A 27,381-nucleotide genomic window follows, 5' to 3' on the forward strand; every position below is an offset into this window, starting at 1 on the left:
CTAGGCATTTTACAAAATGCCTGATAAAATTGAAAGGCATTTTACAAAATACCTGAAATTATTTTAAAGAATAAAATATTTAAAATAAAAACAATTGAAATCATTGAACACTGGAACAGTATTATTTATGATACTTATTACTGAATTAAAAATTAAGAAATTAAATCAAGAATAAATTTTACTGAATTACCCCCCAAAAAACTCGACAATTATTTATCATTTCTCAAAATGTTTGAATTAAAGATCTGTTACACAATATATGTCCTGAACTTGTGTAAATACATAACTGTTTGGCATAACTGGTTTTAGCACTTCAACCATATTTTGAGAAACCGGAATCATCACACATTTAGCTCTAAGGCTTTCATTACCTTGACTGACAAATAACTTAACGTTCTACAGCATTTTGTTTCACAATAAGCAATTGTCAATTGACCCCTTATGGAGTTATTGCCCTGTTAGTAAAATGCAATACTGTCTTCACGTTAAGAACTTTTTATTTTTATTTATGGTTGTTCTGCAGGTGGAATTTTCTGTCCCTGTCTAAAATACCTTCATTTCAATTGCAAGCGACAGTTGAAATGTCGGTACTTTATCCGGGTCAATCCCCTACAGGAATAACCGATATGAATTATAACCAAATTGTTCACGTCTAAAAAATGCATGACATATTCGCTACTGAAAGCAGCAAACAAAACACAACCAGTCAATTAAAAAAATCTGTTTCTCTGCTTCATATGTTTCATTTGAATTTACTGTTTTGAACCCAGAATTTCTAAAATTTCTATTGTAAATTTTGTTATATATTGACAGAACAATTTGTCCTTCTGCCATTTTGACAAAATAATCTCAAATTCTCTATTTGTATCTGAAATGCAGAGAAGGTACTTTATGTAGTTTCACTTAAAAGTACACATCATATGACATACAAACCTTCACAGCTGGTTTTTGGAAAATAAAATTAGTTCTACCGAACCATTATATATATTTTCTTTACAAGCTATTGTGTTTTGTCCTCTTTTGTCAATGGTAACTGTCTCTACAAATTGCCTGAAACTGAACAGGCAATTTGTTGAATTTTGCTTCAAAATTTCAGTCATTTTACAAAATGACTAGGTATTTTTAGTCATTTCGTATAATGCCTGTCAAGGTTAGGCATTTTATAAATTGCCTGAAAATTCAGTCATTTTACAAAATGCCTAAATTTAGAAAATGCCTGTAACATATACACCATTAGATACTAGTACACCATATACGCTTCAAATATTTAAAGAACCTTTGAGGCATAGATTACTTTAGCTGAATTTGGCGACACTTTTAGGAATGTTGGTCGTCTATGCTCTTCAACTTCGTACTTTATTTGGCCTTTTTAACTTTTTTGGATTCGAGCGTCACTGATGAGTCTTTAGTAGACGAAACGCGCGTCTGGCGTATATAAAATATTTAGTCCTGGTATCTATGATGAGTTTATTTGCACATCGAAGACAAACTTAACCATGAAAACTTAACATTGATCAATGAACCCTGAAAATGAGGCCAAGGTGAATTTGAACCATGCAAGACTGACATATATGCCTTACAATCAGAAAGTGCTTTCAATAAAGTTGACAAATTACATTAAGTATCTAAGAAAAACACTAAACGGAAAAATTAAAGATTGAGCAATGAACCTTGAAAATGAGGTCATGGTCAGATGATAATTTCAAGACATTGAAGACTCATTGGTGGCCTTCGGCTGCTGTCTGTTCTATGGTCGGGTTGTTGTCGCTTTGACACATTCCCCATTTCCTTTTTCAATTTAATATTCACCTTACAATCGTTCCATACACCAAATGTAGTTGACCGTTTGCTATTAATGTAAGAAAAACAGACAAAATCCAAAATAAATCAATATTGAGCGTCGAAATGAGGTTAACGTCATATAAAACATATCAGACTGACATGTATATCTAAAAATAATCTCAAACACCAAACATACTAATAGTTGATATATTGCTTGATCTCTTGCATACACTTTAAGAACACTAAGAAGAACAGGCAAACACTTTTAACTTTAACCGCTGAACCATAAAAATGAAGAGAAGGTCAGCCGACACCTGCCGGATAAACATGTACAACTCACAAGTCAATCAATCCATACACCAAATAAAGTAGACCTATTGCTTCTAGCTAGTATATGAGATACGGACGAAAACTGTCTGACGGGTATGAGGATCTTGCAAGGAATTCACGTACCAAATATAGTTATCATATAACTCATTATAAGAGAGAAATTGAGAATTCTAAAAAATCATTACCCAATTTTATCAAGTAGTCACTGAACCATGAAAATGAAGAAAAGGTCAAAGACAGACGAACTTCATAACATAAGACATATATGTATGAAGAATCCAGGTATTCTACCTTCTGAAATATTAACCTCTTATCATAAAGTGGTTGATAGAAATAAAAGACGTCTTGACTATTTGATAGATGTATTAGAAAAGCATAGTATAAATGTTTGCACCTGTCCTAAGTCAGGAATCTGATGTACAGTAGTTGTCGTTTGTTTAAGTAATATATTCGTGTTTCTCGTTTCTCGTTTTGTTTATATAGATTAGACCGTTGGTTTTCCCGTTTGAATGGTTTTACACTAGTAATTTTGGGGCCCTTTATAGCTTGTTGTTCGGTGTGAGCCAAGGCTCCGTGTTGAAGGCCGTACTTTAACCTATAATGGTTTAATTTTTAAATTGTTATTTGGATGGAGAGTTGTCTCATTGGCACTCACACCACATCTTCCTATATCTATAACACGTCAGGGAGACGTGACGTTACATAAAGCGCGGTAAATAGTAAACGTCGAGTGTGCGGTATTTACGATATACTTGGGGCCGCACAAAAGTGAAATTAACAAAAAACATTGAATTTAACTATTAAGAAAATAAAATATCTAAAAACTTTAAGCATTTCTCAAATGAGTTAATGTCCATGGAACTAAATTGAATCTCGCTATTAACACATTTAAAGTCTTTTTATAATTCACTTAGTCCATTTCTTTATCTTCTCCATGGCAACCATTTTGGCTTTGCGACATGTTTTAATTGAACAGTCTGTATTATCATCATCGCTATTCAAACTAACTTCAAGTGGGTACAGTTTTGTGATTGGACGCGATGTTAGTCCATTTTTGGTCCGTATGACGGCAGATCTTGCTAGTCCGTCTTCTCCTACATTGAGTTTTTCGACAACGGCTAGTGTCCATTTGATCCTCGGCGAATCTTCATAGATTTGTACCACGTCTCCAATGGTGATCAGCTGTCCTGTATTGCGATGATATTCTCTTAGAGCTGTTAAATATTCGTGTTTCCATTTATACAAAAAATTTGAATAATCTGTGATTTCATCTTAAACAGTTTATTCGAAGATTTATGTGTCATATCATTTAGTGAATGTTCCAATTCCTGATTCGTAGGGTAAGGTAGTTGTTCAGGACTGTGTTCATTAGACGTTCGCGGTACCGCTATGTATGTATTGTAACGTCATGCGACTTATGACGTTGAGATTTATGGGCAAATGGAGTTTAGAATCAATACAAGTAGAAACAGCTAGTATTTCTTATTTGTGCCTAACAAGTCTGATAATACCACTCTAAGATATTGGTGCCGTAGGACCAAGATGAGTTCCAAACTACGTTCTATACGTGCAGGACACAGAAGCGTTATTTCCCGACTTTTGAAGAAATTTGACACATCCGAGACGACGGAGACGAGCCCGTGAAAACTGAAAGATCGTTTATGCTTTAACTGTCTAGGACACCATAGCTTGTCCGCATGTAAATCTACAAAAACTTGCAACAAGTGTCACAAACGTCATCACACCAGCATTTGCAAAGACAATGTTAAAACAAATGAAGACAACAAACCAACAGGGGATATAACCGTAGGCACAATTCAACACAACGCGGAGGAACCAGACACTGTTTTACACTCGCAATCGACAGATCGTGTACTTTTGAAGACAGCAATTAACCCAGTAAGTTCAGAACATGAAATACTTGATGTAAAAATAGTGTTTGACGAAGGCGCACAGCGCTCATTTATCACAGAGGAATTAGCCGAAAAATTGAAACTCAAACCTACTGGAACTGAAAGCGTTAACCTATCCGGATTTGGAGACAATGCAAATAGTACTAAAATTCGCCATTTGAGTACAGGATTGGTATATCTCATAACGGCAGAGGTTAAACTTCCGATTCGAGTCTTGATCGTTCCAGAGATCGCAGTACCGATGAGAACCTATGTACACCAAGCAGCAAAACTTACATATTTGTCAGGAATCAAATTAGCTCACCCAGTAACAGCAGATGAAAACTTTGAAATTTCTATTCTAATTGGAGCTGATTACTTCTGGTCAATTGTTCAGAATGATATTATCCGAGGCGAAGGACCGACAGTTGTTCAATAAAAAATCGGATACCTGTTGTCTGGAATGCTATATTCACACAACTCTGACACAGATGGATACAAGAGAGCTTCAATGATGAACGTGATGATCGCAACAAAAACCGATGAGTACGACTTGGAGAAATTTTGGAAAATAGAGTCACTGGCTACCGAGAAAATTAACACTACAAAGTTAGAAGAACAGATGGATATTCAAAAGACTTATGAAGATAAACAAATTCGTTACCATGACAACAGATATTTTGTAACGTTACCATGGAAAGAGGATCACCCTACGTTACCGACCAATAAAACCATTTCACAACTTAGGACGGAAAGTGTAGTAAGAAGACTTAGCAAAGAACCCAAACTTCTGGAAAAATATGGAGAAATAATGGCTGAGCAGGAGAAAAGGGGTTTCATAGAGAAAGTGGATACTACTAATGAGGCCGATGAAAAGAGCAAAATACACTATATTCCGCATCATGCTGTGAGAAAAGATTCAACTACAACACCAATCAGGGTCGTATTCGACTGCAGTTGTAAAGCAACACCAGAATCGTCTAGTCTTAATGATTGTTTGATGACTACTCCACCCAATTTAAATGACTTAGTCGGCATTCTTTTAAGATTTCGTTTACACCAATTTGCCGTTACTACTGATATAGAGAAGGCGTTCTTGAACGTTGGATTAGAGACACAGGATAGAGATGTCACACGTTTCTTTTGGTTCGATACACCAACAGACCCATCAACTCCACTATCAACTTACCGATTTAAGTCTGTATTATTTGGAGCCACTTCATCGCCATTCATACTGAATTCCGTTCTATAAAAACACTTGAGAGAGAGCCGTTGTGAATATACTGACACTTTAAAGAACGATTTGTATGTTGATAATATACTGTCGAGTTTTCCTACAGAGAGTGCATTACTGAAATATTTTGATACTTCAAGAGACTTATTCATTAAAGCAGGATTTAACTTGCGCTCATGGGCTTCAAATTCTCAACTTTTGCGAGACCGCGCAAATTCACACAGCGTATTAGACAAAGATGAACTCATAAAAGTGCTTGGATTGAGATGGAACACTTGTAACGACACACTTACTTTCGCCAAACCGGAATACACCGATATTGAAGATACACGTATGACAAAACGAGATATTTTAAGACAATCGTCTAAAATCTATGATCCACTCGGACTTATTGGTCCAGTTACTGTGCGTAGTAAGATGCTTATGCAGACTTTGTGGGAGAAAGGATTAAATTGGGATGAACCTCTTACATCTGAAATTGCAACAGAATGGAAGTGTGTACTAAAAGATATTAATGAATGTTCACATTTGGAAATTAATAGACCGTATTTCAAAGAAAAATCAGACAATGTAGAATTACATGTGTTTACGGATGCAAGCTTGAAAGCCTATGGAGCATGCGCATATTTAGTCAGTGGAAAAGAAACCGTACTTATCATGTCAAAGAAACGAGTGACACCACTGAAACAGTTAACAATTTCGAAGTTAGAACTCAGTGCAGCTTTGATAGGCGCAAGACTCGTCAAGCATTTGAAATCGCACTTGGATGTTACAAGCGTCACATTATGGAGTGACAGTCAGATAACTTTAAGTTGGCTCACTACTGAGAAACAATTACCCGTTTTCGTTTGTAATCGAGTGAAGGAAATTAACGAAATTACGCAAGAATACACATGGAAGTACTGTCCGACAGATTCAAATCCGGCAGATATGCTATCGAGAGGAGTAACTGCAACCAAATTCCTAGAAATGGATCTTTGGATGAAAGGACCCGAATGGCTCACTGACAAATCAAACTGGCCACAGTGGAAGAATAAAGAATCACACATTCTTAGCACTACCATTGAGCAAGGACAATCAACTAGTGAACCGCAACAGAAAATCAGATCTTATGAAGGAATAAGTAAAATTATGGATATACAACGCTACAGCTCATACCAAAAACTTTTGCGTATAACTGCATACATGTACCGATTCATAAACAACTGTAGAAATAATGACAAACTAACAGGAAATCTTAGTGTCAATGAAATTCAGACTGCTTCGACTTCATGGATTCGAGATTCGCAACTGCGTAAATACCCGGATGTTATTGAGAGTTTAAACAATAAATCAGAGAAAAATGCGCTAGTGAAGCAACTTGGATAGTACATGGATAAAATGAACATTATCCGTAGTGGCGGGAGAATTAACAATGCACCTATTGATGAATCAGCTAAATTTCCAGTACTAATACCGAACAAAGACAGATTTTGTCAATTAATTGTGATGGATGCACACGCAAAGAATTTTCACTCTGGATTAGAAAGTACAGTGACATTTATTCGCCAGTCTTACTGGATTCCGTCGATTCGACAATGTGTGAAATCAATACTCCGTAATTGCGTTACTTGCCGTAAAATTACCGGAAGACCATATCATACACCCGACCCACCACCACTGCCGTCCGACAGACTTAATGATTCACCAACGTTTACTGTAATCGGTGTCGACTTCACAGGAGTATTGAAAGTGAGAACAAAAAGCAACAGTATTAGTAAAGCATATATTTGTCTATTCACCTGCGCTAACACTAGAGCTGTGCATTTGGAAATCGTTGAAGACCTTACAGAACAAACATTCATTCTAGCGTGTAGGAGATTCACCAGCCGCAAATCGTTACCAAAAATCATGATGTCTGACAATTGTACAACATATACCGCAGCAGCGAAGGAAATTGAAATGCTTACAAAATCTACTACTATTCAGGAACAACTCAACATATATGGAACTCAGTGGAAATTTATTCCGAAGCGTGCACCATGGTATGGTGGTTGGTGGGAACGATTGATCGGCTTGACCAAGAATTGCATAAAGAAAGTGTTAGGACGAGCACTAGTTACTTTTAGAGTGCTAGAGACAATTGTGATCGAGATAGAGGCTATATTAAATGATCGACCGTTAACCCTCGTATCAACGGACCTTACCGATGATGAACCGCTTACACCGTCTCATCTTCTCTATGGAAGACGGGTTAAAACTTTACCGTATTCAGGAACAATTAATTTCAGCAGTGAGGAGAACGTACAAAACTTAACACATTACACATCAAATAGACAATCTAGTGTTCAAAAACGCATTATTCACGACTTTTGGAACAGATGGCGACGAGAATACCTCACTTCACTTAGGGAACAACATAGAAACACCGGAATTAACACTCAAATCAATAAAGTGGGCGACATTGTACAGATTCATGATGATACCCCAAGGACAGTGTGGAATATAGCGATTATCGTTAAGTTAGTTTATGGGAGAGATGGACTTTGTAGGTCTGCTATTTTACGCACTAAAAATGGCACGACGTCTAGACCAATAAGTAAGCTATATCCACTTGAACTCTTATCAACAGATAGTCCGTGTGATTCAAGTGACAACACTATTACTTCAACCAGAAAAGCAAAAACTGATGCCAAGAAGAAAATCAAAAGTTGGATTCAACCGTTCCGGAAAGCATAAAGACTGTTTAAGTGTAAACGGTTAAAGTTTTATTTCATTTGAGAGACAATAGTTATTTCATTTTAAAGTTTTTTCTTTATTTATTGCTTAAATTTTCATTCGCGGCCCCCCAGGATGTTCAGGACTGTGTTCATTAGACGTTCGCGGTACCGCTATGTATGTATTGTAACGTCATGCGACTTATGACGTTGAGATTTATGGGCAAATGGAGTTTAGAATCAATACAAGTAGAAACAGCTAGTATTTCTTATTTGTGCCTAAAAAGTCTGATAATACCACTCTAAGATAGTAGTGATGTTATTCTACGTCCGTAAAGTAAGTGGGACGGGGTGAGCGGTTCATCTAAGGGGTCGGATGATACGTACATGTATGTTAAAGGTCTGTCGTTGAGTATAGCTTCAACTTCCGTAACAATGGTTCTTAATAGTTCAATCTGAATCAATGAACGCACTAATACCTTTTTGATAGAGTCCTTCGTTAGTCCTATAAGCCTCTCCCAAAAGCCACCATATTACGGTGCTCGTTTTGGTATAAACTTCCAAGTAGTGCCGAAGTTGTTCAGTTTTTCAATAACGGATGATGATCTTGTTAATTGCTTGGCGGCTGCAATGAATGTTGTACCGTTGTCTGAAATCATAATTTTTGGTAATGATTTTCTACTAGCAAATCTTCGAAACGCTAAATTAATAATATGAATGTCTCTTCAGATAAATTCATCACTACTTCTAAATGTACAGCACGAGTGTTTGCGCAAGTAAATAGACAAATGTATACTTTACTGGTAAGTCCATCTGTGGTTTTAACATTCAAGGCGCCAGTAAAATCTACCCCGGTTACTGTGAACGGGGGTGCTTCTGTTAGTCGGTCTTTAGGTAAAGGAGGTGGATCTAGAGCCGAATACGGTTGACAAGCAACTTTCTTGCAGATCACGCATTTATGTATAATGCTCTTGATAACTTGTCGTATCGATGGTATCCAATAGGTTTGGGGTAGTAATGTTACGGTACTCGATAATCCTAAATGAAAATGAGTTACATGTGCGTCCATTATGATAAGTTGTGTCAATTTGTCCTTTGCGGGTAGCAATATCGGGAATTTTGTATATTCTTCAAGAGGTGCATTATGAATGCGTCTGTCGCAGCGAATTAATTTGTCTTTAGCTATGTATAATTTAAGTTGTTTGACAAGATTGTGTTTTTTCCCCTCTCCTGTTTACAAATCTTGAATGATTTCTGAATAATGCTTTTTCTGTATGTATTGTATCCACGTTAAAGATGCGTTTTGTATTTCGATCGTGTTTAACATACCTGTTTGTATAGCTCGTGTTCTATAGTTTGTAATAAATCTTCTCACGTAAGCGGTAATTCGAAGAAGTTTCTTGAATGAGTTGAATTTATTAAAATCGATGACATTTCCGATCCCTTGTATCATGTGTATAGTTAATTAGTTCTGTGTAGCTTGTACGGTATCTACTACGACTTCTTGGTGCGAAATAGTGGATAAAATTTGTGCTTCATCTCTGTTCCATTCTGGCCTATTATCTTCAAGTGTGAGCCAATCTGGGCTATGCATCCAAAGTCAGTTGTCTTTGAATTTATCAACGGTTATCCCTCTTGACAGTAAGTCAGCAGGATTTGACTTACTTGGACAGTATCGCCAGGTTAACTCTTCTGTTAGCTCTGTTATTTCCTTAACGTGGTTTGAAATGAACGGTTTTAAAGTTTTCTTTGAACTTAACCAGGTCAAAACTATCTGGCTATCACACCATAAAACTGCACGGGTTATCTGCAAAGTGTTCCTAATGTGTGGTAAAAGTCTGCTTCCAATTACGGCAGCCATCAATTCTAATCTTGGTATTGTCAGTTGTTTCAGAGGTGCTACTCTGTTCTTTGCCATTATTAAAGAACTTTTTCCGTTTGCGACAATGTACGCGCATGCGCCGTAGGCTTTCAAACTAGAGTCTGTGAATACATGTATAACGTTGTCGTTGTTTGTGTCTGAACTTTCATCAAAGTAATGTCGGGGTACAACTGTCTTCGTGGCTTCTTGTATATACTTTCTGATATTCACCCATTCTGTGATCGTTGAGTCAGGTAGTAATTCGTCCCAGTTGAAGTTTTTCTCCCATATGTTTTGCATCAACATTTTTTTGCGGACGGTTATAGGGCTTAGTATTCCTAGCGGGTCATAAATCCTTGATGATTGTCTTAGTACTTCGCGTTTTGTTATTAGTTCTGATGTATGTATTAACTGTAACGAATCCTAATGTGTCACTGGCTATATCCCATCGTAATCCTAAGATTTTAACTAGTTGATCCTTGTCCATAACATTTACGGTTCTTGCTAATACTTGTAATAGTTGACTGTTGGAGGCCCATGAGCGCAAATTAAATCCTCCATCTGCAAATAGACTACGAACGAGTTTAAAGTATTTCAACAGTTCTTCTTCTGATTCAAAGCTTGATACAATGTTATCTACATATAAATCTTTGGTTAGTTTTTCAGTGAAATCAAATGGATGGTTATTCAAGTGCTTTGATAATACGGCGTTCAATATAAATGGCGAGCATGTAGCACCAAATAGTACGGACTTGAAACTGTATGTTGTTAAATCGCTGTTTGGGTCTGTTGGTTTACTCAACCAGAAAAACCTAGTTACGTCCCAGTCCTCAATGTCCAGTCCAACATTTAGAAACGCCTTTTCGATGTCTGTAGATACTGCATACTTATTCAAGCGGAATCTGAGTAGTATGGCGGTTACTTCATTTAATTTAGGCGGTACATTCAGTAAGCAGTCATTCAAGCTAGCACTATCTGGTGTCTGTTTGCAACTACAATCATATACGATCCTAATTGGCGTCGTGACTGAATCCTTCTTTACTGGGTGATGTGGTAGGTAATGCAGCTTGATATTTTGTTTGATTTCTTCGTTATCAACTCTCTCAATGAACCCTCGCTTTTCCTGCTCATTAATTATTTCTACGTATTTTAAAAGTAATTTTGGTTCCTTTTGTAAACGTTTAAGTACACTCTCAGTCCTTCTGAAAGCAACAGCTTTGTTTGTTGGTAGCGGTGGATGTTTGGCTATATACCTGTTGTTATTGAAAGATATTGCTGTTTCTTCGTACATTTTCTGAAATTCGTCGTTTTCAGTATTTCCGGTAATCTTCAACTCCAAGCGATTCAATCTCCCAGAATTTCTCTAGGTTTAATTCCTCTGTCTTGTGTGATACGATAACATTAAGAATAGAGATCCTACTTGTGGTACATGTACTTGCCGTTGTGGGTCCTGATAGGAGGTATCCAAGCCTGGATTCAACGGCGGTTGGTCCTTCACCTATAATAATGTTATCTCCAACTATTCTCCAATAATAATCTGCTCCGATTAGTATTTCAATTTCGAACATGTCTTCGTCCGATACAGAATGTGCTAATTTTAGTCCTCGTAAGTGTCTCATGTTAGTAACGGATTTCATGTGAACTTGTAGTGGCATTGCAATTTCAGGAATAATTAGTACATTTAGTGGTATATTTTCGCCTTCATCTGTTTGAATATAAACTGTTGCCGATTTCATGTCTTACTTGTCTATTTTGTTCTCCGAAACCGGAAAGGTGCACTACTTCGTTTCCGCTTGAAACTAAATCCAACTTCTCTGCAAGTGTCTCCGTTATGAAGATCCTCTGCGCACCTTCATCTAACAAAATATTGGCTTCTGCACTTTGTTTTCTCGAACTAACAGTAGCGACGGCTGTCTTTAACAGTACATTTGTAGTTCTTTGTGTTAGGGAAGAATGTAATACCGTATTTTCGGTTTCTTTGGCTGGCGGTCTGCTCGATTCCTCAGATTTCTCATCTTTACTACATATGCTAGTGTGATGACGTTTGTTACAATTTCGACAGATACTTTTTGATTTACAATCAGCTAGTTTGTGGTGACCTAGGCAGTTGAAACACAGTCGTTCGCTCTTGACTATATTCATCCGCGCGTTAGCGGTTTTGACTTTAGTGCAGTTAACGGGTGTGTGTCCGATTTCGTGACAAAATGCGCATTGCTTTGTGTTTATCTTTTTATCCGAATACGACCTTTCGTTCTTGTTGAATGAAGATATTGTACGTGATTTTGCGTTGGTCAAGAATGTAGCGGTAGCGAGTGGGTTTTCTACTTTTTCCGGTAATTTGCCGGCTTCCATAATATTTAGTTCTTCGAGAAGGGCTTTGCGTAAATCATGTAGTGTCCAGTTTGTGGATCTGTGTTCTCGTGCTAAATGTTGACGTATCTCTGCGGGTAATTTATTTAGAATTACAGGGACTAGTAGTGATCCATACGTATCGTCTGTCTGTCCGAGTGACTCGAGACTTCTTACATAAGTTTCTGTCTTATCATAGTAGTTACGGAGACTAGTAATTGTATGATTTGGAGCCTGTAAATCAAGTAAGGCCTGCATGTAGGTTTGGACGATTTTATGAGTTTGCCCGTATCTTTCCTGGAGTAATGAAATTGCTTTGTCATAATTTGTGTTCGTCATGGAAAAACCTGCAATATTTTGTAAAGCTTCGCTTTGTAGAAGGCACTTTAGGTAGTTGAATTTTTGTGCATCACTCAGTGAAGGATTTGTGTGGATCGCGGTTTCATAGGAGTCCCAAACCGAATGCCAGTCTAGTATATCTCCGGTAAATATAGGTAAGTTTAACTTTGGTAGCTTGTGATACTCGGTGTTTGCGCTAGACGATGAGCGTGAACTTGAGCTATGCGTATATTGTTGGTTTGCAGATGTTGAAGGTTGACTAATAAATGTAGATGGAACTGATTGTGTAAAACTATCGGCATGAGGGTTCAAATTGAATGAAATTGGTTCATTTGCGGGTAAACTCTAATTTTGAATTGACTTTGCCAATTTTGTAATTTGTCGTAATTTATATTCTAAATTGAACATGTACTCATCTGATTCCTGTATTTCCACTGCTACATCTTCATCCGAAGTTTGCTCCAAGATCTTCTCGTTGATGTTCTCTAAAGTTCTTTTCTTCTGAGTGACTACTTCTAATAATTTTAAAATTTCCTCGTAATCCGCTTCGGAACTTTGTTGAATTTCTTCAAATTTCTTCAGGAGTTTCGTTACTGCACCTTTGTGTCCCGCTCGGACGGCTTTCATCTTCGTATCCATTTTCCCTTTTGTTTTAAGCTAAACATGCCACTGACGATCCGGCGTTATCCACATAGTAAGCTTTTTGCAACTGACTTCGTAGGCTTGACAAAAATGAAGTTTGGCTTAAAATTTATACAAAACATATAGAATATATGTTCATGCTCTCTATATCTCTAATATTTACCAAATACGAATGCAGCTGGTGTATACACCAGACATCCAACTATTATTTCTGTATCCGACATTCTGCTCAAATGCGATGCTCCATCTATTTTAAAATATTAACGTATGTGCAAGTGTCTGGTCTTTAACGCCACGAAAAGGGAATTTCTTAAATAAGGAAATAAACTGAAAAACGAGTCAAATGAGACTCACTTAAATTGTAAAACACGGTTTTTTCTGTGAAAGGGGTATTGAGTTTGAAAAGGCACGTGATATGCTCATAAAACAAGAAGGGTAATAAGACGTAGAGATACCTCTTTGGACAGCTTTCACACTGCGAATCTGCAAATGCAATTTAAATATGTAAAATATTTATTGACAAATCATTAATAAAAATTGGATTGACTCTAATACCAAATTAGCGACAAGTGACAACATACGCCATCCAACCATTTTTGTACATCTAAAAACCGTTGTTCGCATGCTTTGCATATATTTGATTACTAGTACATGTACTCTTGGGCTTTTGACGGTCATTAAAAAATAATTGCCATGTAAATCATTAAGGCCGAAATCCCAAGTATCTTTATTGGTTTAAGAAACTGGTTTCTTGTTATTCACTATAAGAGCACCTTCTTTTAAAACACAATCGCTATCCAACTAGGAATTTGAACTAAAATATTTAGCCGATTTTGACAATACCTAAACTGAAAAAACAGCTCTCCATTACAATTGTTCTCCTTAGTCTTCTGTGTCTGGGTTAAACTCCGCAAAAAAGTATAGCCACCACATCAATGTTCTAATTCGCACGAGGTGCAACGCTGCATTGGGTCTATTACTACCAACATTTAGTCTTTTTCGCTTCGAAATTGTCGTCTTTCCTAAAGATACTGTAACTGAATATTCATTTCTCTATTTCTCTTTTGAGGCTTTATCATTAGGCTTCGTCACTAGTGAGGATGGAACTGGATTGTTGAAAAGACCGGACACACTTAAAAGTCATACATGTTTAAGTGTTTTACTTTATAATGAATTTGTATGAAAGTGCAAAAAATAAGTTTTCACAACTTTAATTAGACTAAATTAACAATTTAATGATCAATGAACATGATGTCAAGGTGAGATAAATCTTTTCAGACAGACATGGAGGCCGTATAAATTCAACCCAAAATGACATATGTAAAACAATTCAAACGAGAAAATATAAATCATCTCGGAAGCAAAGTTTAGCATCATCAAGAAATAAGAAATTTGACTAATGAACCATTAAATTAGGTCATTGAAATATGACACAGACCAGACAGACAGTCATGTACACCTTACAACTATCAATACACAAGATATAAACATGACTTAAATATAACTTAATTATACTATCTGAGAAACTGTTAACACTATATTATTATTATTAAGCATTTCAGTTTAACTCTTTCAGTCTTCTCACAAGTAACAACTGGCTTGACGGTTTTTGTAGTAAAGTTCATTAAAATTCTGAAAACTTATGTAGCGTGACTTTTGTATTTTGTTAAAGTTTTTATTTCATCTTTATATTCTAGATTAATTTGACAAACTCCTAAAATCCGACCGTTAGCGTATTTTGAATAAGTACGTCTACGGTCTGGTATGGTCCAAATGCGCATATGGTCTGGAACTGTACATATAATTTTTAATTTTAGTTTCTTATTTAAATTTCGGAGTTTAGAATGACGTCCATTATCACTGAACTTGTTTACATTTTTGTTTAGGGTCCAACTGAAGCACGCCGTCAGGTGCGGGAGTTTTTCGCTGCATTGAAGACCCATTGGTGGCCTTCGGCTGTTATCTGCTCTTTTAGTCGGGTTGTTTTCTCTTTGACACATTTCCCATTTCTATTCTCAATTTTAAAGCAAGTGATTACTATTTGATATAATTAGTAAGTAAACTTCTAAGAAAATGTAAACAAAACTTTACATTTATTTATAAGGTTATGTTGATTTTGTCGAGCCTTCGACTTTAGTTGCAGAAAGCTCGACATAGGGGCAGTGATTCGACGGCAAGTGTAATCTGACCTTGACCTCATTTTCATGGTTCATTGGTAGAAGTTAAGTTTTTGAGCTTTGATCTTCTTTTCTAATACTATATGCAATAGGTCAACTATATTTGGTATATGGAAATATTTATGATGTAACTGTCGGTCTGTCAGATTTTATTTGACCTTGACCTCATTTCATGGTTCATTGCTCATTGTTAAGTTTTTGTCTTTTGGTCTGTTTTTCTTAAACTGTAAGTAATAGGTCAACTATATTTGTTGTATGGCAGGATTATAAGCTATTCATGTCTACCTTGCATGGGTCATCTGACCTTGACATCATTTTCATGGTTCATTGGTCAGTGTTTAGTTTTCCTGGTTAAGTCTATTTCTTAGAAACGATAAGCAATATGTCAACAATATTGAGTGTATTGAATGACTGTAAGGTGAACATGTATTTCTCATTTGGTTTATATGAATTGACCTCATTTTCTTTAATCATGTTAAGTTTATGTAATAGTTGTTGTAAAGTTTAATATTTAGGACTATCAACATAATATCAATGGTTAGTATAAAGGAGCCGAGACATTTCAGCATATGCACTCTTGTTATAAAAAAAGAAGAAGACACAAGTATCAACTAGTTTATGCAATTTCAGCCAATTTTATTTAGGAGTGTTTTGATCAAATTTGCATCTTCAAATTGTGTTAAAGTCACCTACAACATATGTATGTTCCAGACCATATGAGTATTTTGACCGTACGCGTACGGTCTACCTAATTTTAAGAAGTTTGTCAAGTGTATTAGATCCAAATGAACATTACAGATCAACATAACTGAAATCTAACAATTAAATCGCAACTGAAATACAACAAAGGCGCGTTCATTTAATTTGTTAATCTCCTGAATTTAGCATGTCAGTAATACATGAAATTGAATAATGCTCGTTAAAATTGAATTTATTTGAAGTAAACATAATGTGGGAAGAAATTTTTTTAGATTAACGAAATGTACGAAAAAAGCAAATGGAAAGGAATATGCATGAACTAAACATGACGCCTCCGGGTGCGGACATTTTTCGCTGCATTGAAGACCTATTGGTGACCTTCTGCTGTTGTCTGCTCTATGGACAGGTTGCTGTCTCTTTGACACATTCCCCATTTCCATTCTCAATTTAATGTAAATGTTCCTTGTGGGCAAGAGTGTCAAAAAGAAAATATATAATTCATTTCAACTGATTGAATGCTCGCTTAAGCTAGGTTCACACTGTCGATCAGATTAAGTCGGTTAATAACGATCAAGACAGATTAAGCGATCGGGAAACTGGTCTGGCTCATCGACAAGAATGTTCGGGATTGTCGACCTTGGTCGTCATCGATCTGACTTTCTACCCGGCAAGAGTTTTTGACATGTCAAAAATATTCGAGTACGGACCGAGAAGCAAGTCACTCGTGGAGAGATCGAGAATTCATCGAGTAGCGGTTGAATTGATCGGGAAAAGATCGTGAAGAGATCGAGTTTTGGTCGGAATACAAATATTTTACCGATCATCGATCAGTACTCGATTATCTTGATCTTTGCTCGACTAATATCCGATCATTTTCCTATTAACTCGACCAATGCCCTGGATAAAAACCGCAACTTTTACACGTGTGCATGTAAAACAAAATTCGTTGTAGAAGGGTCTAAATACAGCACATACAACATTTTCCAAAAGACCAAAAAAGTGAAAAAATGTATTTTAACAAAACGCATTTGACTAACAGGTCGAGCAACTGATATATATATATATATATAGAGAAGTCTATAAAAAGGACCAACCAGCAAATTTACTATGTACCGGATCGTCTAGAATAGACTATGCAGATAAGGAAAACATTATATCAGTCTAAAAATTTGCACAACGGTATTACTAGATTTATTTCAAATGACTGGGCGGAGTTGAAGAAGTTCGCTCATTTAAGACGTCAAGTCCATAGATCTATAGACATGAGTTTTGGGATAAGCTCATCAATGAAGTGTCCAGTTATTCGTCCCATATCATACACTCAGTTCTTTTGTTTATGCGTTTTGTGACACTGATTAGTGATTATAATTCAATAATAATTTAAACGGCAATCATCCTTATCTATCTTCAAATAGACTGTGTCCTTATGTAAATTAAAACATAAGCTCCGCCCGATCAGTTGAAATAACATTGGTTATACTGAGATAAGATGTTATTATATGAAAATGTTGTTATTAAATCGTGTTGACAAATATTTTGGCTCAACGAATGGCTTTCGTCAGTGTCAAAAGTTTTTTAAAACAATACTGATCTAAGTGTAAAAATAGATCAGTCATACAGGTAAGTTTTGGTTTATTGATAATCTCATAATATAAACAAAACACTATAATTCAATATACGTGACTGTGTATATTAACATTAAAAAAATGAGTGAAAAACAAAACTGTTAGTATTTCTTATCGATGCCGTTTGGGTGATGCACATTTAGTTCCTTTATCCAAAAGCTTTCCCGAACCTGTCGCTGAATCTTCTGTTCAATAACAAGAATTTGCATGCGGTTACTGTCATAAAGTTTGTGACCCGACTCTCTGAAATGCTGAGAAACTGGGAGAAGTAGCTCCTTAGAGATATCACTCCTATGGCCATTGAGGCGTTTGTGGAAGGGCTGCTTTGACTCACCATCATATTGGAGGCCACAAACCGAACATTCTAGTATGCAAATTACATTCATACTTTTGGAGGTAACATTGAAAAATATCTTATAGTTATTTTCGGTTGCCTTACTGTGAAATGTTGATGAATGCTGCATCTGTAGGCAGCATTTGCAGCGTTTTTCTTCACAAGAACGACATTCTCCAGAAGTCCTTCTATTATCAGACACTTAAGCCCGCACCACCAGGTTCCGTAGACTATTAGGTTGCCTAAAAGCTATCATAGGAGGCTCGGGAAAAATCTTGGATAGTTTGGAATTCTTTTCAACTGCTTTCCAATGCTCACCAATGACACCAAAGCTGTTTTTGAGAGAAGGGTGGTAAGTAAGAACACATGGAGTCCTTTTAATTTTCCTTTTTACTTTGAATTCCAATAGTTTACGCCTAGGAATTGATTCCGCTTTCTGAAAACCTTTTTTGATATTTCTGTGTTTGTAGACCCTTTTCTTCAAGCGATTTTCAAGTTGACGTAGTTGTCTTTTAGTTGTTTCTGTGTTGGAACATATTCGCTTGACTCTTAGTGCCTGACTGTACGGGAATGCTCTTGGTAAGATGAGCAGGATGGCAACTTTGAGGGAACAAATATTGATGAGTTTCAGGAGGTTTAGAATATAGATTTGTAAATATGATGCCCTCTGTGAGCGAACTTGAAGTATCGAGGAAGGCGATTTTGGATTTAGATTTCTCATGAATAAATTTTTCACTTGGATGTATGTTGTTGGCATGAGTGATAAAAGTATCTAAATCCTCGTCGCTTTTATTCTATTTCATATCCACATCATCTATACATCTAAACCAGGAAACCGGGTTTTCGATGGAAGATTCAAGGAGTTTCTCTAATTTGCCCATAAATATGTTGGCATATGATGGAGCCATTTTGGTGCCCATGGCTTTAAGTACCAACGTGAGCATTTTGACCAGGCATTCAGTAGGTGGATATTTCACTGGTCTGGAATTCCAAACTTCTTTACATGCATCAATGCCATCTGCATGAGGAATATTAGTGTAGAGAGAGGTGACATCGATGGAAACAAGGGTCGTGTCGGAGGGAAGTGTATTTAAGGCCTGCATTTTTCTAAGATAATCGGTTGTATCTTTGATGTGAGATGGTAAGTCTTCAACATGTTGACGAAGGTGGAAGTCAACGAATTCCGATATTTTTTCCGTCGGATGACCGTTCGCTGAAACTATAGGTCTTCCTGTGTTATTGGCCTTATGAATTTTAGGTAAAAGATAACATCTCCACGGTTTTGAATTTTCTGGTTTCAAATATTCAAGAGTTTTGTCATTGATGAAACCATCGTTATCCATTTGTACCAAACTATCAGTTATTTCTCTGCTAAAATATGTTGTAGGATCAGAGTCTAGTTTTTGGTAGAACCTTGCATCGCCAAGTTGTCGTTCAGCCTCTTGAATATAGGCATATTTATCTATGACAACCACTGCACTGCCTTTGTTTGCAGGTTTAATACGATATTGTTGTTAGATCGTTATTTTTTTCGTTAAATCATTGTCAAAAGGTTTATTGTTATTTTTAGTATTTCTAATAATGTCCAACTTAAAGTTATCAATAAATGATTCCAGGGTAGCATTTTTGCTCGGTTTAAGAACTCTTTTTTATAAATTTGTAGTTGTTCTCGTCTTCTGTAATTTCTGAGTCACTATCCGAGCTTATTATTTTATCCTCCTTCGACGCGAAATATTCCTTAATACGTAGACTTCTAGCAAAATTGTCAAGGTCTTCCGACAATTTGGTTTCAAGAAGGTCTACATGTTTTTCAGAGATTTTAAACGAAATTAGACTCTGACCCCACCCCTCAGTTCAACAAAGAAATCACCACAAACCTGAAAACATACGTGAACAGGGACATATTGATGAAGACACATTTAAATATCTAAAACCTGAAAAATCAAAGCCCGGGCGTTTCTATCTTCTGCCCAAAATACATAAAGCCAATAATCCAGGTAGACCAATTGTTTCTGCCAATAACCACCCTACAGAGAAAATATCAGAATTTATTGTCTTTCATCTGAGACCACATGTAGAAAATTTACCATCCTATATACAAGACACAACACTCTATCTCAAGAAAATGGAATCTCTGAACCCTCTCCCACCTGAAACGATCATTGTCTCGCTTGATGTTTTCTCCCTCTATACTAACATCGTATTGAAGCCTGTAGGGAAGTCTGGAACTCTCGTAACACCTTACATCCACCCACTGAATGTCTCATCCAGCTTCTAACTTTGGTCAATTAATCAACTTGATTATACAGACAAAACCCCTATTGAAAATATGCATCTTAAGTTTTGTAAATCTACTCTTGGAATAAGAAAAAATGCATCCAATTTAGGAGCAAGAGTTGAATTAGGGAGATTGCCTATAGAATGTTTATTAATACACAAACCCTTTTATATTTAGCTAGACCTTATAATAATAATATTAATCCATTGATAAAGGAAGCTTTTTCTCTAGCACAGTCTCTAGATTTGGCAGGAACTTATTATTCATGGTATACATATGCCAAAAATATTGTTGAAGAGACTAATGTTGACCTTAATATTCGTTCTACTTGTAAGGACATTAAAGATGTAAATGAAATAAAAAACGATATAAAGTTAAAAATGAAAAATAGATATGAAGATTTGCTTCAAACTAAATTTGAAAACATTGATGATAAAAGTAAATTTTATCTTTATAAAAAACTTAAAAAAGATTACAAACTAGACTCTTATCTTAATACATCTAATTTTCAGATAAGGAGATTAATCACTAAATTTAGAATAAGTGATCACTCCCTCTTGATTGAAAAGGGGAGATATTTTAAAATCCCAAGAGAGGAACGACTTTGCCATAAATGTAAAATACTAGAGGATGAGAAACATTTTTTACTCTATGGTGATTATAATAAAACTCTAAGAAATGACTTTTTTTAACACATATGTACTGACAATAATAATTTTAATAATTTAACTAAAGAAGAAAAAAATCATTATTTACTAAATTCATCAACACCTCTACAAACAAATAAGTTAGGATCCTTCTTGAAAAAGTCATTAGAACTGAGGGCAGGGGACTGTTAACAGCTTGTTTGTTGTTATAAATTTTGATGCTGTTTTAATGGTGTATGCTTGATATGTATGTATATATGTTTATTGTGTTTATTGAGTTAATATATGTTCGTCACAAACTGTAAAGTTTATACGACAATAAAATATTTGATTTGATTTGATTTGGTATTAAAATGCAATAACTTCACATTCAATGGTGAACAATTCCTCCAAGTTAATGGAACTGCAATGGGAACAAAGATGGCCCCGTCTTATGCCAATATTTTTATGGGGAAATTAGAACAGAGAATTCTCAATTCATCTCTTCATCAACCCCTCTCTTAGTTCCGATTTATCGACGATATTGACATAATGTGGGACAATACTGAACAAGAACTAAATTTGTACATTCATCATGCCATCGATGCCCATCCCTCAATAAAATTCACATATGAAATCTCTGACTCTAAGATCACATTTCTTGACACTACAACGCAATTGAGGGATGGAAACATATTTACAGATCTGAATTGCAAGCCCACAGACAAACATCAATATCTATCTCATTTGAGTTGTCATCCTAAACACTGCACCAAGAGCATTCCCTACAGCCAGGCCATACGAATAAAAAGGATTTGCTCCACCACCGATATTGCAAAAAAACGTCTACAAGAACTTCGCGGTCACCTTAAACATCGGGGCTACAAAAGAAAAGACATTGATAGAGGTGTTTCTCGTGCTTACAACATCAGCCCAGATGAGGTTTTACAATATAAAGACAAAAAGGTCAACAAGAGGGTGCTTTTTGTGATGACTTACCATCCAAAATTTAATAGCTTATCTCACCTTATCCGCGAAAATTGGAAAGAGATCGAAAAACGTCCTAAACTATCCAAGATCTTTCCCGAGCCACCTGTACTGGCTTTCCGTAGGCCCAAAATAGTTATCAACGGTACCAGGATTATAATTTAGTACGCCAGACGCGCGTTTCGTCTACATAAGACTCATCAGTGACACTAATATCAAAATCTTTATAAAGCCAAACAAGTAAAAAGTTGAAGAGCATTGAGGATCCAAAATTCCAAAAAGTTGTGCCAAATACGGCTAAGGTAATCTATGCCTGGGATAAGAAAATCCTTAGTTTTTCAAAAAAAAATCAAAGTTTTGTAAACAGGAAATTTATAAAAATGACCACACTATTGATATTCATGTCAACACCGAAGTGTTGACTACAGGGCTGGTGATACCCTCGGGGACGAAACGTCCACCAGCAGCCTGGCATTCGGCCACACTTAGACAGATCTCAATTTAATCGACTGACCGTTAAAATCATTGACCACAACTCTGCTTTGACTAAGGAGGATGGACTTGATCGGGAAAGATTTTGGATAAGAAAATTAACAACGTTGGCACCAAATGGGATAAATGAAAAGATGTAGTTCGACTCCGTGTAGTGCTTCACATTCAGATTATATTACTTATTATTACAGTCTCTGTTTCTATTTCTTAACCTTTCTCATTATTAAATAAATTTGTTGAAGATACCAATTCAAATTGCTTAATTTTTTTAGGGATGTAAAAGTACCAAGCCACGTTCTCCTAGTAATACTAAGTCAAAACTTATTACATTTTAACGGCCGTCTGTTCGCAATGTTTAAATACTCAGACTCTGTTATAACTACTTTAATCTGTCAATTTGAAATATTTATAAATTTAGATCTGTCTATTTGGTAATTTTATTGACGTAATCATTATCATTCTTGTACCATCATAATTGTCGTTCCCGTTAAAGTTTTAGAATTGTGCTAGTTCATATCGCACTTTATTATTTGTATTTAAAGCATATATTTGAACTCTATGTTTTAATAAGCCATATAATCTATGTCATGTTATAAATCAACAAATTTTTAGAATGGTGCAAGCGTCTTAAGGTTCATCTGACGGAATTGAAAAATATGGCCATTTTCACACCAAACAAAATACTATGAGTACAGACAAGATGGTGCATCTAGGAAAGTTTTAAGGCATGGCTGGACCTAGGTATTTACAAGTAACATGGATATGAAGTCTATGTTTCAGAAAATTAATGGATTTTGACGTGCATTTTTTTTTCCAGTCTGCAGAAGATCGCAAAATAAACAAACACACGAGTTTTATTTGATACGGTCCACTCAGTTACACAGTTAAAATCACCTATTGTTTACAGGTGTCTGTTGTCCATCTATTGTCCATTTAAATCAATACTACTCACAACATCGATTATCTGAGGGGAGCTTCTCAAACATTTTCCCAACTTAGTTTATTTTTGCACCTTCTGCAGGAATGAAAAAAAATAAATAGCAGAATCAAGAAAAGTTTATAATTTGCTGAACCATAAAATGCATTTAAAATATAATTATCTAGGTCCGGCCATGCCTTAAACTTTCGCAGGTGCACAGGTTTGTCTGTACTCAGAGTAAAATTGGTGGTGTAAATACGGCCATTTTAACCAAAAGGTTATGATGAACATTAACTGATGTTCGGTTTGATTTTTTTATTGTACAAATTTAAAGGTCGTAATAGTTTAATTTAAGAAGACTTAAAGATGATTCATTTAACATCAGAATCTGACTGAGGAAGGATATCTGTTATCCGAAATATTTATAAATAATTACATTTATAGTCACCTTTTGAGCTCACCTGGCCCAAAGGGCCAAGTGAGCTTTTCCCATCACTTGGTGTCCGTCGTCCGTCGTCGTTTTTAACTTTTACAAACATCTTCTCCTCTGAAACTACTGACCCAAATTTAACCAAACTTCGCCACAATTATCATTGGGGTATCTAGTTTTAAAAATGTGTCTGGTGACCCGGCCAACCAACCAAGATGGCCGCCATGGCTAAAAATAGAACATAGGGGTAAAATGTAGATTTTGGCTTATATCTCTGAAACCAAAGCATTTAAAGCAAATCTGACATGGAGGTGAAATTGTTTATCAGGTCAACATCTATCTGCCCTGAAATTTTCAGATGAATCGGCCAACCCGTTGTTGGGTTGCTGCCCCAGAATTGGTAGTTTTAATGAAATTTTGCTGTTTGTGGTTATTATCTTGAATATTATTATAGATAGAGATAAACTTTAAACAGCAATAATGTTCAGCAAAGTAAGATCTACAAAAATATCAAGATGACCATAATGGTCACTTGACCCCTTAAGGAGTAATTGCCCTTTATAGTAAATTTTTGTAAATTTTTCGTAATTTTTTGTTATCTTGTACAAAAATCTTCTCCTCTGAAATTACTAAGACAAATTTAACCAAACTTGTCCACAATTATCATTAGGGTATCTAGTTTAAACAATGTGTCCGATGACCCTGCCTGCCAACCAAGATGGCCGACATGGCTAAAAATAGTACATAGGGTAAAATGCAGTTTTTGGCTAAAATCTCAGAAACCATTTAGCATTTAAAGCAAATCCGACGAGGATAAATTTGTTCGATAGGTCAATCGTTTTTTATATGTACATAGACCAAGGTGAGCGACACAGGCTCTTTATAGCCTCTAGTTTTGTATTTGGAGTTGTGTACACTTTTTTAGGCGTTTATATATACAAATATATATGTATATACAAAACAAATCTTTTCAAGCGGTGTACAGAATTATATATTAAAACTTAAATACACAAAAAGAGTTTTAAAAGCAGCATTGTCTAGCGCTTTCAACTATCTTGGTACTTTTCAGGACTTTTCTTGAAAATTTGGGGAACTGTCGTTCGCGTTGGACTTGTTTTATTCACCAATCAAAATGACTTTAAGAATACTCATTTTTATAACAGCAGTTTCTATTGGTTAAACATTTTACCTAATTTACATTTTTACATAATTTGGAGTTACTATTTTAAATTACTTAGAGTCGTAATAAACGAGTGACCGGTGAAAAATAATGTTATTCGAAGTCTTGAACCAATGCATACAAACATCATAAACTTCGTCTTCTGTGCATGATTTTATTTTTTTTTCGCTTAAATTTCGTATAATCGTCAATTTTTGTTTCAATCGGTCAGTGTTGTGAAAATATGGCAAGTAATTAAAGTTCGTGTTTTGAAGCCGAAGTTTATAATTGTCACCTGTTTGTCAACAATCAACAAAAAGCATGGATATTATTGAGAAGGTGTTTAACATGTACAATCAGATAATAGTTTATTTTAAGGACATTCATGCGTATTGCGATCACCGGATTTTTACGAGATGGGTCTCACGGAGGTCACTTTGCATACGGAAAATATGTCGGGGAATAATTATTGCTTCCTGGAAGGACACAATTCAAATGAAGTAAACTTCTTCTTAATATGAACAAATTAAAGAATTTTCTTCAGAAAAAAAGTATATGTACATAAGTTTCATAATGGAAACTATCCATTGAGCTATAAAAAAACATACAAACAGCTTTATACAATAATTATTTAGTTTCTGCAATTACATTTGTTAAAGATTCACTTAGATTTATATGAAATATTAGAATTTATTTTTTTAAATATTTTACCTCAATTTACCTTCATTATAAACATGTAATGTGTCAGATTGCTAAATTCAATCCAAATCCAGAGCGATATTAAGTGTCAATGCTTGCTGTTCAATGTACCAATGCGGTCATTATCAAGCTGTATCATGTGGGGCATTTATTTTTTGTTGATAGTTGTTTTTCTACTTAATTAAATGAGGCAATTGGTTTGCTTACGCTTATTTTAAATGAAGTATAATGGTGAACAGTTGTTCGTCCGTCCGTAAATCGTCGGTTTGTCTAACCGTCTTCAACATTTTAAACGATCATTACTCAAAATCTAGTGCACCAATGTTCACGAAACTTCAGTGACTTATTTATATGTATTGACGTACATTTGAGATCCCTTTCGATTTTAATAAATTATATATTTTATGTTTCTAAGTCATGGGATGAATTACGACAAAAGAGATAATTTCAGCTTCCCAATTGTAAACTTTTTATTTCTATGTAACAACATTCTAGCAGTGCTTGCATGCGAAGTACATATCTGCAAATTGAAACGATATTCCTTGTTTGTATTTCCATCATGATTTCCTTGATAGAGGGTTGTTGATCACAAGTAAGCTATCAAACCAAGAGTTCTAAATGGCGAAGTTGAAAACATCCCTTCGTAATTTTACGGACGCCATCAAGATTTGGTTGACCATTATGGAATATTCGTTTCACAGATTATATCAGATATGTTCTACATGTTCCTCATGTCGTAACTACGATCCCGTTCCCTTTTCACGAATGTGACCTACCGAATTAGACTATTTACCGGGTTTGAAAGAAATAAGCAACACGATGGGTGCCACATGTGGAGCAGGATCTGTTTATCCTTCCCGATCACCCCCAGTTTTTGGTGGGGTTCGTGTTGCTTAGTCTTTAGTTTTCTATGTTGCGTCTAGTGAACTATTATTTGTCTTTTTCTGTTTTAGCTATGGAATTGCCAGTTTATTTTCGATCTATGAGTTTGACTGTCCGTCTGGTATCTTTTCTCCTCTTGTATTGGAGATCATTCATTAAAAAGTAGGATGATTTTCCAGCTTTGTGCAATTTTCATTAGACGTGAATTGTGTAATTTAATATGCATTGACAAATATTTTCTTTAGATTTTTTATCATTTCTGATTGTTACAATTTGGAGTATTCGGACTTCATTCATAAAAAGGTGGAGTTTCCAGTTTCGGACAACAACTCAGGAATGTTTTGAAAACTTTTCATGCCTCTTACATAGGCTCTCATTTTCTATTTTTACATTTTTATCTCTTACATAGGCTTTTCATGCCTTTGACATAGGCTCTCATTTTCTATTTTTATAAATTTCTGATATATGACATTGTGGAGTTTTATAACTTTATTTGTTTAAAAATCAAGGATTGGTGATCTGCATGTTCATGATGTATGTTAAAGTTTTATGGTCAAGTATGTATCCCAGATACTATAAACAGGTCTATTATATTTGATGCGTGCAATGCTTTTATTTTTAAGTTTCATTGATAAATCTTTTGTCTTTTGTGTCAATTTTCTCTTATACTATACTATGTATTTTTGTTGTGTGGAATAATTGTATGGTGTACATATCTGCAAGCAAGGGTTTATTTGTCCTTGAGCAAATGATCATAATTCATTGCATTGGCCTGCATTTAGTTTTTGTGGTTAGGTCTGTTTCTTAAATACTTTAAGTCATAGATTAACTATTTTTGGTCAAGAATTATTGTATGGTTTACATGTTCATATTGATGACTGATCATGGTGTGCTTATGTGAATCAGGTTCTTGTAGACAAAGTAAAACCTTTCCTTTAAGACTTTCAAC

At 35.5% G+C, this 27,381-nt stretch overlaps 5 protein-coding genes across 5 annotated transcripts; 3 read left to right on the forward strand and 2 right to left on the reverse strand.

The window, feature by feature from the left end:
• The first annotated feature begins 4,467 nt into the window (after window positions 1-4,467).
• Window positions 4,468-5,256, forward strand: LOC134687748 (uncharacterized). Its single transcript, XM_063548205.1, has one exon. It carries the CDS (start codon window positions 4,468-4,470, stop codon window positions 5,254-5,256), a length of 789 nt encoding a protein of 262 aa, XP_063404275.1.
• Window positions 5,257-5,571: 315 nt separating this feature from the next.
• Window positions 5,572-6,606, forward strand: LOC134687749 (uncharacterized). The gene has a single exon (XM_063548206.1). It carries the CDS (start codon window positions 5,572-5,574, stop codon window positions 6,604-6,606), a length of 1,035 nt encoding a protein of 344 aa, XP_063404276.1.
• A 12-nt stretch (window positions 6,607-6,618) lies between these two features.
• LOC134687750 (uncharacterized) lies at window positions 6,619-7,956 on the forward strand. Its single transcript, XM_063548207.1, has one exon. It carries the CDS (start codon window positions 6,619-6,621, stop codon window positions 7,954-7,956), a length of 1,338 nt encoding a protein of 445 aa, XP_063404277.1.
• A 2,185-nt stretch (window positions 7,957-10,141) lies between these two features.
• On the reverse strand, window positions 10,142-11,086 carry LOC134687751 (uncharacterized). The gene has a single exon (XM_063548208.1). It carries the CDS (start codon window positions 11,084-11,086, stop codon window positions 10,142-10,144), a length of 945 nt encoding a protein of 314 aa, XP_063404278.1.
• A 7,668-nt stretch (window positions 11,087-18,754) lies between these two features.
• Window positions 18,755-19,303, reverse strand: LOC134687752 (uncharacterized). The gene has a single exon (XM_063548209.1). It carries the CDS (start codon window positions 19,301-19,303, stop codon window positions 18,755-18,757), a length of 549 nt encoding a protein of 182 aa, XP_063404279.1.
• Window positions 19,304-27,381: the final 8,078 nt, after the last annotated feature.

The sequence above is a fragment of the Mytilus trossulus genome, chromosome 10 (assembly GCF_036588685.1).
Source record: "Mytilus trossulus isolate FHL-02 chromosome 10, PNRI_Mtr1.1.1.hap1, whole genome shotgun sequence".
Classification (NCBI taxonomy): domain Eukaryota; kingdom Metazoa; phylum Mollusca; class Bivalvia; order Mytilida; family Mytilidae; genus Mytilus; species Mytilus trossulus.

Excerpts from the sequence above, each read along its gene's own strand:
- LOC134687749 (XM_063548206.1), top strand. The coding sequence starts at position 5,572 with ATGACAAAACGAGATATTTTAAGACAATCGTCTAAAATCTATGATCCA.
- LOC134687750 (XM_063548207.1), top strand. The coding sequence starts at position 6,619 with ATGAACATTATCCGTAGTGGCGGGAGAATTAACAATGCACCTATTGAT.
- LOC134687748 (XM_063548205.1), top strand. The coding sequence starts at position 4,468 with ATGCTATATTCACACAACTCTGACACAGATGGATACAAGAGAGCTTCA.
- LOC134687752 (XM_063548209.1), bottom strand. The coding sequence starts at position 19,303 with ATGGATAACGATGGTTTCATCAATGACAAAACTCTTGAATATTTGAAA.
- LOC134687751 (XM_063548208.1), bottom strand. The coding sequence starts at position 11,086 with ATGTACGAAGAAACAGCAATATCTTTCAATAACAACAGGTATATAGCC.